The sequence below is a fragment of the Trachemys scripta genome, unplaced genomic scaffold, assembly GCF_013100865.1.
Source record: "Trachemys scripta elegans isolate TJP31775 unplaced genomic scaffold, CAS_Tse_1.0 scaffold_52, whole genome shotgun sequence".
In the NCBI taxonomy this organism is placed as follows: domain Eukaryota; kingdom Metazoa; phylum Chordata; order Testudines; family Emydidae; genus Trachemys; species Trachemys scripta.
Window position 1 is genome coordinate 1615 of NW_023260538.1, and position 12288 is coordinate 13902.

A 12288-nucleotide genomic window follows, 5' to 3' on the forward strand; every position below is an offset into this window, starting at 1 on the left:
CACACTCACCCCCACGCACCGAGATGACCGCTCAGCTCCAAACGCACATGGGCAAACGCACGCCCACACGCTCCCGCAGCAACGTGCAAGCAAAAATTCACGCACGGGCCGCGGCACATGGCCACAGCGGCCGACAGCGACACACGCATGATAGACCCCTGCGCGTCCCACCTGCAAAACCTGCTCCCACCCGCTCCCGCATTTCTTCCATGTTCATCCCGCAAATCCCACAAGAAAGATTTCCCCATGCTGCTAAAAAAACAGCATAAAACCGGTGGGTGAAGATATGATCTATATAAACAGAATTCAGACAATTTTTACCACTGAAATAATCAAACAAATCTTGCTTAAACCATGTACAAACACCCTGTAACTCCTGTTATAATAGACAGGAAATCTCTTTCTATCCCTCGCTTAACTTGAAGTATGAAAACTTTCATTTAAAAACAGACAGACTGGCAGTGCATTGCTGAGATTGTCTTTCTGCCAAACTGATGGGAGATTTCGTGGGTTCCTGCAAATCGCTGCAGTGTGGGGTATTTGCCCACCGGCAACAAAGTACATTTCACCCACCCCCACTATTATGGCAGCGAGTCCTGCTTCAGGGCTCTCCTGGGAATCCGTGACACACATGCACACAGATTTGTGCAAAAATGCACCCCCTCCATGCACCAAACGGCACACACAGCTCCAAATGCACAGGTGCAAAAGCACGCCCACATGCTCTGGCTGCAACATGCAAGGAAAAATGGATGCACAGGCACACAGAGGCCAACAATGCATGTATGATCCCTCAATCACACACATATACTGGCCCCAGTGCGCCCTGCTCTACCCCCCAGGCCCCACTCCCCTCTTAGAGCTGGGGACAGAATCCAGGAGTCCTGGCTCCCAGTCCCTCTGCTCTAACCCACCAGACCCCACTCCCCTTCCCTCCCCTCCCCAGGGACAGAACCCAGGAATCCTGGCTCCCAGCCCCTCTGCTCTAACCCACAAGACACCACTCCCCTCCCCAGGGAGGGAACCCAGGAGTCCTGGCTCCCTGTCCCTCTGCTCTAACCCACCAGACCCCACTCCCCTCCCCAGGGACAGAACCCAGGAGTCCTGGCTCCCTGTCCCTCTGCTCTAACCCCCACCAGACCCCACTCCCCTCCCCAGGGACGGAACCCAGGAGTCCTGGCTCCCTGTCCCTCTGCTCTAACCCCCACCAGACCCCACTCCCCTCTCCAGGGACGGAACCCAGGCGTCCCGACGCACAAGCCCTAAAACCCCGAGAACTAGAGAGTTCGAGGCGACAGGAGACAGCAGCGCCCCTGGTGGTTGGCTGCGATAGCGCCGATCAACCCCAGCCCTTTGTAGGGTTACCGAAGCGGGGCCATTCAAATCCCCTTTCCCCAGGGGCAGCAGATAAACCCCCCAGGGAGCTCCCAGTTGGCACGCAGCCCTCTGGATGGAGCACAGGCCCCTCCCCAGAGAGTGAAAGAATTGAAGAGACTCTCATACCAGGCTGTGTTATGTTTCTCTTTACCAGGCATGGGGCAAGGCGACCCCACCCAACAGCTGGGCTGCTTGGCATTGCATTGGGGTGAGTAATGATGGGTCACCTGGCATGGCTGCGAGGGAAGGCTAAAGCCCTGGGCTAGGAGCCAGGACTCCTGAGTTCTACGTGAGCTCTTGGAGGGGAGGGGGGGTCTAGTGGTTAGAGCCAGGGGAGGGGGATGGGAGCCAGGACTCCTGGGCTTTAGCCCTGGTTTGGCTACTGCCCTCTGCCCCCTTGCCCGAGGTGAACAGACTACACATGGAGGCCCTGGCCGGCCTCACAACGCAGCTTTCTCTGGGCCCAGCTGGGGACACCCTCCCCCTGCACTCCGACCAGTTGGGGTATTCCCAGGCACCCGCAGCCAGGAATGTGCCCAGGGCCTGCGGCAACTCTGATAGCAACCAGGGGACAGGGAAGGATGCCCAGCGTCCCTGAAATGCTGCTGGGATGGAGGACCAGTAACTTTCTCTGCCTGCTGAGTTAGGCCCAGCTGTAAATAAAATAAATTTAAAAATAAATATTCTGTACCAGAATTGGACCCAGTGACACCCTCCCCCAGGACTGGGGCCCCTAGGACCTGGCCTAGCTCAGCCTCCCCCCCCCCCCCCCCCAGCACCGGGCTCAGGCTCTCAGCAGACTCAGGCAGTGTCGCTTGTACCCAGGGCAGCTCCCGGCAGATTCACGGTTTTCAGCTTTTCTCCCCACTTGTGGGGGCTCGACCCAAGGTTGTTTTTTTTTTTTTTAACTGAAGGCTGAGATTCCAGAGCCGCCCCCAAGGCCAGGAGACCAGCGTGATGGGCCCCGGGGCCCAGATCTTCCTGCAGCCGGGAGTGGAGGGGGTTGGGAAATGTGTGTTTCTTTTAACTGCTCTTTTTTTCCCCTCTCACTTCTTTCAGCTGGGAGAGGGGGAGGAAGCAGCTGCTGGAGATGCTCCTCCCTCCCCCCCCCCAAAAAAAAAAATGGGGAATGAGCCCCGCTAGAGAATTGCAGTTTAGGGGTGTGGTGACACTGGGGGACCCGCAGCCTCTGGATAAACCCAGGCCTCAGCTCTCTTGCCCCCCCCCCCCCCCAGCTCCACCAGTGCCCCTCAATCCCCACCCACAGCCCCTAGATAACCCAGCCCTGGGCTCCCCTCCATCCCCACCCGCAGCCCCCAGCTCTCCCACAGCCCTCCCCCCACCTCTGGCTGCATGACCAGGAGCCCATCTACATTTGGGGAGGTAGCCCCAGGCCCTGTGTGCTGCATGGGGGGCTGTGGGGGAGGGGAAGGGGGTCCAGAGTCTCACCCCCCCACAACTCATCCCACCAGCCCAGGGGAGGGGGGATCTCCAGCAGCTCTTGTTGCTGCAGGAGCGCCGGGGCCCGGCTTTCTGGGGAGCCCCCAGGGGCAGAGAAGAGGGAACAGGTGCTGGCAGCCCCAGGGCAATCGGGGCTGGGGCCGTGGTACGGCCAGTGCCTCCCCTTCCCCATGGGCCCAGCACGGCCAGGGGCCCCCCATGTCAGCCAGGTGGCCCGGCCCATGGCCAATGCCCCCCTCCCCCACCCAAGAACAAATAAGACTGGGGGGAGGGGAACACTGCTGCAGTAAAATAAATTGCACTTTAATAAGAAAGAGTCTGTGCACTGGGGGGGCAGCCCCCTCTGTGGGCAGGACAGCAAACCCCACCCCCCAAGAGACATCTGTATAAAAAACCAGCCCTGGTGAATGGCTCTGGGGAGAGTCAGGCCCTGATTCCCTCCCCCCTCGCCCTCTAACAGCAGGGGCATCAGGGACCCCGTCCCCTGCTTGCTACCCCCCCCCCCCCCCCCCCTTGGGGGCCCCATTCCCCCCCCATCCGGGCCCCACCCCCCGGTCCCGCCCCCCCCCCCCCCCGCCCCGGGGCCCCAACCCCCCCCCCCCCCCCCCCCCAGCAGCACCAGCCCAAGACCCCACCCCCTCCAGCTGGGCATCTTTGGTTGCTCAGTCCAGGGTGGATCGGGGGGTCCAGCCATGCCCCCCCAAGTCCCAGCCCCCCTGCCAGCGGGGAGGTCACGTGGGGCGGCGCAGGCCCTTCTCGGTGCCGATGGCGACGGTGATGTTGGTGTAGAGGGGCTGGAGCTCCTTGGCCAGCAGCTGGTAGTCCAGCGTGTTCATGCCATCCTGGCGCCAGGTCCGACGCGTCTTGGCCAGCAGGTTAAACCTGGGGGACAGGGGAGGGGGTTAGCCGGACAAGGACCACCCCCCCCCCATCCTGCCCACTGCTGGGATGCTGCCCAATTCATGCCCAACCCCCCCCCCCCCCCCTCCCAACCCCCCCGCCCCATTCCCCTCCCAGGCTGCCAGGATCCCACCCCCCCCAACAGCCCCCCCCCCCTCCCTGCACCCCGCTGCCAGGATCCCCCCCCCTCTCCCCCCGGCAAGCTCTACCCCATTCCCCTCCCCTGCTGCCAGGACCCCGCCCCCCACCATTCCCCTCTCCCACTGAGGGGATCCCTCCCCCCACCCCCTGCCATTCCCCTCCCCCCGTCACCTCCTGGGGTTCTGCTCGTTGCCCTTGTCGTGGCCGTGTTTGATCATGCGGTAGCGGCCATGCTGGACGGAGGGCCGGGAGATTAGCATCCCGCTCAGCGCCACCCTGCGGGGAGGGGAGGCAGGGTTAAAAACCACGGGCCCATCTAGCCTGGTATCCTGTCGTCCCCCCCGTCCATCACACCCACCGGCCCATCCAGCCTCACGGCAGGGGGGCCAGGAACCAGGACTCCTGGGTTCTCTCCCCGGCTGTGCCGCACATGTGCCTCAGTTTCCCCACCTGTATAACAGACCGCGTGGCCCCTCCCATAAACCTGGGCTAGCCCGGCAGGTGTCATATGAGAATCCTCACCCCCCACACACACACTCATACCCAGGTGAGAGAACCCAAAGGGGTGACTGACTGTGAGGGTGCCCAAGGCCCCACCCTCTCCCCCCCACGGTCCCATCCCCTCTCCCATGGCCCCACCCCCTACCTCACAGCAATGTCATCGTCTTCGCCCCCCCAGCCCCAGTAGTTGTTGGGGAAACCGTTCATCTTCATGTACTGCTCCGGGGTCAAAGCCGACACTCCCCCGAAGTAGGTCTTGTAGGGCAACCTATGGGAAGAGGGGGCAGCGTCAGCGGGGGGCACTCCAGATGGGCAGTGATGGTGGGGGAGGGGAATCCAGGCTGTCAATCACACTTGCCAGAGATGCGGCCCCTCTGGGGTGTGGTGCGGGGGCTGGTTATACAGGGACCCCCTCGCTCAGCATGGAGATGTGGCCACCTCTGGAGCGGGGCACAAGCTCTGATTATACGGGGACCCCTTGCCTGGCAAGATGCAGCCCCTCTGGGTGGAGCTCGGGGGCTGGTTATCCAGGGATCCCTCGCCCGGCGTGAAGACATGGCGGGCTGGTTATCTGGGCACCTCTCGCCCACCATGGAGATACAGCCACCTCTGGGGCAGGGCGTACTTATTTGGGGACCCCTCGCCCAGCATGGATATGCAGCCACCTCTGGGGTGGGGTGCAGGGCTGGTTATCCAGGGACCCCTCGCCTGACATGGAGACACAGCCCCTCTGTGGTGGTGCTCGGGGGCTGGTTATGCAGGGATCCCTCGCCCAGCGTGAAGATGTGGCGGGCTGGTTATCTGGGCACCCTTCACCCAGCATGGAGATGCAGCCACCTCTGGGGTGGGGTGCAGGGACCCACTTGTATCCGAATTTGTCCATGGCGACGGAGGCGTGCTTGGGGAAGCGGTCGCAGGTGTACAGGTTGCGGTCGTCCTCGGGGATGAGGTCAACATCATGGAAGAACATGCAGTCCCAGTCCTCATCCTTCATCGCCTCCTTGAACCCCACGTTCAGCAGCTTGGCCCGGTTAAAGGTGTAGTTCCCTGCCTGGTGGGTGGGAAGGGGGGGACAACGGAGGGTTACTGCCAGCCCCCTGCTCTAACCACTAGCCCACCCCCTCCTCCCAGAGCCGGGATAGAACCCAGGAGTCCTGGCTCCCAGCCCCCCTGCTCTAACCACTAGACCCCACTCCTCTCCCAGAGCCAGGATAGAACCCAGGAGTCCTGGCTCCCAGCCCCCCCTGCTCTAACCACTAGACCCCACTCCTCTCCCAGAGCCGTGATAGAACCCAGGAGTCCTGGCTCCCAGCCCCCCCTGCTCTAACCCCCAAGAGCCGCCCCCCCGGACCCCGGCATCCAGGGCACCTGCTGGATGATGTAGATGCCGTAGCTGAGTTGCTGGCGCTGCAGGAAGGGGTGCAGGAAGTAGAGGAGGTAGCGCAGGTGCTGCTCCCGGTTGCGGTGGGGGATGATGACGGCCGTGCGGTGCAGGGGGTCGCAGTCGGGGGGCTGGTACCTGCCCCCGGCTGTCACGTAGGGGTTCTTGCGCACAATCTGCTCCAGGGTCAGTCCCGGGGGGAAGGTCACCCGGATCGGCCCCCCTGCAGGGCAGAGGGGCAGGGCAAACTTCTGAGCCCTAGCAAACTTGGGGTTCACAGCTCTGGGGGGGGCCGCCCCCATACCTCACAGAGGGGCTTCAAAGGCATGGAAGCCCCCAAATCTTTGCCCCACTCCCACAGCCAGGGACAGAACTCAGGAGTCCAGGTTCCCAGCTGCCTTGATCTACCCACTAGACCCCACTCCCCCGACAGAGCCAGGGAGAGAACCCAGGAGGAGTCCTGACTCCAAACCCCTCGCTCTACCCACTAGACCCCACTCCCCTCCCAGAGATGGGATAGAACCCAGCTGTCCTGATCCCAGCCCCCCCCCTCGTGAAGTCAGGGCTCTGAGCGCCCCTTACCTAGGAATGGGGAGGTCTCAGGGCAGTAGGGCAGTTCCTCGGGACGCAGCGGGGGCCGGGCGATGAGGCTGAGGTTGGCGTAGACGTCGCCGGGCAGCGAGGCGTTGTGGGCGGCGCCCTGGGGTCCCCCCAGCCCGGTCGGGGCCCCCCCTTTGTAGAAGATGCCCAGGAAGTAGGCGACCCGCCGGCGGTAGCCCTCATGGTACAGCAACGCCATCACCACCAGCTGCACCCCCAGCAGGAGCAGCAGGTACCGGCCGCGGGACTGCAGCATGGCGTGGGGCCGGGATCATCTAGCCATGGCGGGCGGGGACGGCTACGGCACGTCCTGGGGACAGGCCTGGGGGAGGGAGGTAGCATGACCCCCTGTGCCACCTGTAAACCAACCCCACTGCTCCCCAAGAACTGGGGAGAGAACCCAGGAATCCTAGCTCCTAGCCCCCCTCCTCCAACCCCCTAGACCCTCTTCCCTCCCAGAGCAGGGGAGAGAACCCAGGAGTCCTGGCTCCCAGCCCCCCTGCTCTAGCCCCCTAGACCCTCTTCCCTCCCAGAGCAGGGGAGAGAACCCAGGAGTCCTGGCTCCCAGCCCCCCTGCTCTAACCCCCTAGCCTCCACTCACCTCCCAGTGCCTGGCGAAGATCCCAGGCGTCCTGGATACCGTCACACCACCTCACCTGCCTGAGGTGTGAGCCAGACACTGCTGCAGGAGGCGTGGCAGGAATTGGGAAATCAGGGAAGACAAAAGCCAGCCAGCCCCTGGCTCCACAAGTGTCTCCGGGAACAGATCCAGCCCCACCCAGGTTCCCCTCCCACCAAACAGCTGGCAGCCAGCCAGGACTCCTGGGTTCTCTCCCCTGCTCTGGGAGGGGGATGCACTGGTTGGCGCTGAGGCTGGCCCAGCTGGGTCCTGCCTGTGGGGTGCTACCCTGCTGGGACTTGGCTCCACTTAGCTCAGCGTCCAGGCCCTGACCCCGGGGCCCGCGTCTGCTTTCATGTGCCCCGGGGGCTGGATGTTTGACATACTTTGCAGGAACCCTTTGTCGATGGGCCTGCTGCTGTTAGGGGGAGGGGATGATGCCAGCAGCAGGGCCAACAGCACCAAGGGAACCCAAGCGTCCTGGCTCCCAGTCCCTCCTCCCCCCGCTCTAACCTCCCCGGGGATAGAACCCAGGTGTCCTGGCTCCCAGTTCCTTCCTCCTCCGCTCTAACCTCCCTGGGGATAGAACCCAGGTGTCCTGGCTCCCAGCCCCCACCCATTATGGTGTCCCCTGCCCCCACTTCCTAGGTCTGGGAACTGGTTTCTCCAGATTGACCAGCCTTGTGCAATTTCAGGGCATGGCTGCTCTGATCTGGATCCTGGACTGACGCTGGTGCCCAGACTCTGCCCACGCCAGGACAGGAGGGGTCCAGGGACTCCCCAACCCCACCTCCATGGGGCTGGATCAGAGCCAGCGCCTGCCTACAGGGCAAGGGCCCGGTGTCCCAACCCCCCAATTTGCTCCAGTGCCCAGGGTCCCCCAGCCCAGTCTGGGGGAGTGGAATCCGGGGTACTTACCTTGAGATGGGCAGCGCCCCCCAGCCCGCTCCACCGAGGTGGCTCTCAGTCCCCTGCAGCTGGCTCGGGGCTCTGTCCGTGGGGAGCCTGGGGGGAGGAAGAGGAGGAGAACGTGAGAGGAAGCAGGAAGGATACAGTGGGAAAGCCGGGGGGGGGGGGGAAGGGGGAGAGGGGAATAGGGGCTGAGACAAAAGGCCCACCCCCTTTTTCCATCCCACTGCTTTACCTAGCACTGAAATGCAGCCACCTCTGGGGGAGAGCGCAGCAGCTAGCCACGGCCCCAGCAACGCTGCCCAGCAGGCTGCGCCAGGATGTTAAGGAGAAAAACATCCAAGGGGAAATGGGGCACGGGTTGGGGAAATTGGGGTTCCTAAGGGAAAAGGAAATGAGCCCCCCAGCTGCCCCATTCTTTGCAGCACGGTTGCCACCCTGCCCCCTCCCTGCAGCACGGCACCCCCGACTGAGCCCCCGCCCGAGCCCCCACAGCACAGAGCCCCCAGCTCCACTCCCTGCAGGTCTCCCATCCGTGTCGTGACCTGCATACCGTGAGACGCCAGGGCACCTGGGCTCTCACCCCAAGGCGGGCATGGGACATGCCAGGGCCCCAGAACCCTGGTCTGGACCCCAGGGGGCAGGCACACAGCCCGCTGGATTCAGCACCCCCCCCTTCCAGTTGCTGGGCGAGCCAGAGTGCCAGCGTGCTGTTGCTTAGACAACTAGGGGTTGCCAGGCAGCCACTCCTCATCTGTCTTAAAGGGCCCGAGGCTTGGAAAGCAGCAAACCCCATCACAGGGTGCCCGCCAGATGCCCCTTCCTTACAGCATGAGGCATGTGCCCAGACCACCCCACCCCACCCCCGGCACCTATCAGCCAGCTGCTAGAGGAAGAAAGCAGGATCTAGGGTGTCCGAGTCCCTGTCTGGTTTACAAAGGTCACATGGGGATGCCACATAGGAGTGGCTCGCCCAGTGCTGTGATGCAGCCACTTCTGGGGTGGGGCAGCTGGGGAACAGCCACCCAGTGTCCTGCCCTTTACCCCACAGAGCTGGGGGTGGATTTACGTCAGCAGCGCAGGACGAGCACGTTTTCGTGCCCTGGTGCAGCCCAGCCTCTCTTTGTTCTACACTGCGGTTTTGGGACAGCAATGTGCACAGAGGGGAAACACGGGGAAGGATCGAAGTCCGAGATTGCTCTACCTCTGTCTGTGTAGGGAACCAGCCGCGCACCACACCACAGACAAATACCAATAAAGCTGCACGGTGAAACGAGCCAACACCGCTCCCATGTGAGACCTCAACCCCCACCCCCACCCTCCTAGCCGGCGCCACCCCAGCAAGGACCTCAAGTCTGCAGCGAAGGAATGGGCATGCGAGACAGGGATAGAACCCAGGAGTCCTGACTCCAGCCCACCCGCTCCTCTAACCCTCTAGACCCCACTCCCTTCCCAGAGCTGGGGATAGAGCCCAGGAGTCCTGGCTCCCAGCGCCTCCCTGCTCTAACCACTAGACCCCACTCCCCTTCCAAAGCTGGGAAAAGAACCCAGGAGTCAGGCTCCCAGCCCCCCCGCCTTCTAACTCACTCCCATAGGTGACCTCGAGCACTCCCAGGTAGCTCAGCTGACTCCCCCGTGCACCGGCACTAATGTGGCATTTACACAAGCGCTGGCCGTGCGCAGACCTGACGTCAGGGGGATGGACGGGAGCCAACAACATGGCATTTGGCACCATTCCGCACAGCGAGGCCAGTCAGGATCCCGGCCATGCCAACCCCTGCACCCCAATCCGGCCCCAGGCCAGGGGACCGGCTGGCTCAGGGGGGTGGGGAATGGGGCCCTTTGCCCTCTACTGGGCGCTGGCCTCGCTCCCATCCCTGCCCCAGCCAGTCCCCCCGCCCTGGGGATGGTTCTGCTCCACCGACTCCGTTGCAGCCAGCCGCCAGCCGGCTCCGTCGCCAGACAATGGTTCATTAGCAGCCAGCGTGGCCCAGACCGCTGGGCCCCGCATGGGGATTGCGCCCAGAAGGGGCACAGAGCCAGCTGGGAGACGGGCATGCAGCCAGGCTCGGATCAACGGCCCGACACAGGCCCTTTCGGAGACAGGGCCGGGTCCATGCCCAGACCCAGCACCCGCCCAGCTAATGGGAGCCCACGGGGTGCATGGGGGGGGAGTCCCGGGACCCTCAGCTGGAGATGGGAAGTCCCGGCAGTGCTGTACTACCCCGGGGGTTTGTCCCCTTTGCTGGGGAAGGGGAGGGAGATCCCGTGCTCGGAGGGTGAGACCGGGGGGTGGGGAGGGCGCAGTGCAGGCATGGGGTGGAATGTGGGGGACGGAGGGAAGCTGGGCAAGCCACTCCCCTGCTCAGTGCCTCAGTTTCCCCTGAGAGGTAACTCTCCTTCTCTTGCGTAAAGCGCCGAGCTCTCCAGCTGCTTTATAAAGGGCTATGGTGCTGCAACATCGGGGGTCCCGTCAGCTCCCGACCCGGCCCCGTGGTTTCACCCCTTTTTGTTCGGCTTTAATCTCCAGCCACCGGTTCTCGGCTGGAACCACAAGCCTCCCATTTCCTCCCCGCACCCTGACCATCGCTGCTCCGTCCTCGCTGTGACGGCTCACTACCGGGCCTCTTCTCCCGTCCCGCGATCATGTTGGGGTCTCTCCTCCGCCCCTGTCAACCAGCACCCCCCAGGACCAGGCGCAGCGCTGGCCTCACCCCGCCGCACACTGCGGGAAAAGTCACCCAGAAAGCGCTGGCGAAAAGCAGAGGCCAGTGGAAACTCGGCTGCAAAAATCTCGGCACCACAAACCGACCCGATGGGCCGAAAAACCACCCCACTGCATGCTGGGACTGACAGCAATGGGATAGTCCAAGCTTCATCCGTCCTCGCTCTAACCACCAGACCTCACTCACGGCCAGCCAGAACCCAGGAGTCTTGACTCCCACCTCCCCACCTTCGCACTAGATCCCATTCCCCCTCTCAGAGCTGGGGAGAGAACCCAGGAGTCCGGGGAGGGAGGGATAACTCAGTGGTTTGAGCATTGGCCTGATAAACCCAGGGTTGAGAGTTCAATCCTTGAGGGGGCCACTTAGGGATCTGGGGCAAAATCAGTACTCGGTCCTGCTAGTGAAGGCAGGGGCTGGACTTGATGACCTTTCAAGGTCCCTTCCAGTTCTAGGAGACAGGATATCTCCATTAATTAATTATTAATTCCCAGCCCCGCCTTACTCTAACCACTAGACGCCACTCCCCTCCCAGAGCTGGGGACAGAACCCAGGAGTCCCAATGAGCTCATGAGACCAGCTTGGCCTGTCAGTCACCAGGAGGGAGACGCTGAAACTGGGTAGTGTTGGCATCCAGCAGCGTCGGTGGATGAAACTGGGTCAGGAAGGAATAAAAACCGTCCATTTGGAGAGTCGCTTTGTTTCTGGCCTCAGGAACTTCCAGTGGCAGTGAGTTCCACAGGCTGCTGCATAACAAGAGGCTTCTATTGGAACATCCGGCACTGCCCCGTGCTGGGCGGGTGGGACTTGGCCCAAGATGCACCCAGCTCTGGGGGGGGGAGTGGGGTCTAGTGGGTCAGAACCAGGGGTGCCTGGACTGCAACTCTAGTAGCCCAGCACCCCAAAAGCTGGGCGAGCATCTCCCCTGCTGCCTAGAGACCCGACAGCCAGACACCGCCACGCTTCCTGGACCTGCGCTGCCTGTCCAGCCCGAGAGAACAGGGGTAGCCGGCTGAGGGGCCCAGGGGCTGAGTGAGGGGGGCGGGCACGGAGCGGGTGAGATACCAGCTAGATGTGCGGTCTGACCCAGGGGAGCAGGAGACCAGCCAGAGGGGCCCAAAGGGCCGATCCGGCCCTCCAAGGGGCATGGGGGCAGGGCTGGCATGTGGAGCCCCAGGGGGCAGGGCCGAACGCTGAGCACACGGGGTTCAAGGAGCACCCCAGCTCATTACCCTTCCCCTGGGGGGGGGGCCGGCGTGCCCACCCCCACATACTCCCATTGGGGGAGGGAACGATCCCCGTGGAGGACGGGCTGGGAAGAGCAGGGGGCAGGAGGTACCCCGAGGCTGTACAGAGGAGAGGGCAGGGTGGGGCACTCCCCACAGGGGGCAGGCTGGGGGGTACCCAGAGGAGGCAGAGCGCTCTCCATGGGGGGGGGGCAGGTCATACCCCAGGGGTGCACAGAGGAGGGGGAGGGGGTGCTCCCTGTGGGGGGACAGGCTAGTGGGAGCAGGGGCAGGAGGTACCCTGGGGGTGCACGGGGGAGGGGGCTCCCCATGAGGGGTGGGACACGGAGAGCAGGGGGCAGGGCATGAGGTACCCCGGCCATGCACAGCGGAAGGGGGGGCAGGGGTGCTCCTCATGGCTGCGGGAGGGCTACCCCGGAGGCACACAGG

The 12288-nt window shown here is 63.4% G+C and overlaps 1 protein-coding gene across 3 annotated transcripts; it reads right to left on the minus strand.

The window, feature by feature from the left end:
• Positions 1–3438: 3438 nt before the first annotated feature.
• On the minus strand, positions 3439–11346 carry LOC117870597 (beta-1,4-galactosyltransferase 3-like). Of its 3 annotated transcripts, none has more exons than XM_034757800.1 (8): positions 11210–11346; positions 7899–7985; positions 6344–6671; positions 5749–5984; positions 5244–5431; positions 4526–4648; positions 4051–4155; positions 3439–3720 (listed from the first exon to the last, which is right to left on the minus strand). In XM_034757800.1, the coding sequence occupies exons 3-8, from the start codon at positions 6615–6617 to the stop codon at positions 3570–3572; spliced, it is 1077 nt and encodes a 358-aa protein (XP_034613691.1). In that variant the 5' UTR covers positions 6618–6671; positions 7899–7985; positions 11210–11346; the 3' UTR covers positions 3439–3569. The 3 variants fall into 3 exon arrangements, with proteins under 3 accessions (XP_034613691.1, XP_034613688.1, XP_034613689.1); XM_034757797.1 differs by having other exon boundaries at positions 6344–6683; XM_034757798.1 differs by lacking the exons at positions 7899–7985; positions 11210–11346 and adding an exon at positions 6963–7023 and having other exon boundaries at positions 6344–6683.
• Between the last annotated feature and the right edge of the window lie 942 nt (positions 11347–12288).

Bases quoted from the DNA above. Each gene is read 5' to 3' on its own strand.
- LOC117870597 (XM_034757800.1), bottom strand. From the start codon at position 6,617: ATGCTGCAGTCCCGCGGCCGGTACCTGCTGCTCCTGCTGGGGGTGCAG. The intron at 5,985-6,343 runs GTAAGGGGCGCT...TCTGCCCTGCAG, and splicing joins TGAGACCTCCCCATTCCTAG to GGGGGCCGATCCGGGTGACC. The intron at 5,432-5,748 runs GTGCCCTGGATG...CCCACCCACCAG, and splicing joins GCATCTACATCATCCAGCAG to GCAGGGAACTACACCTTTAA.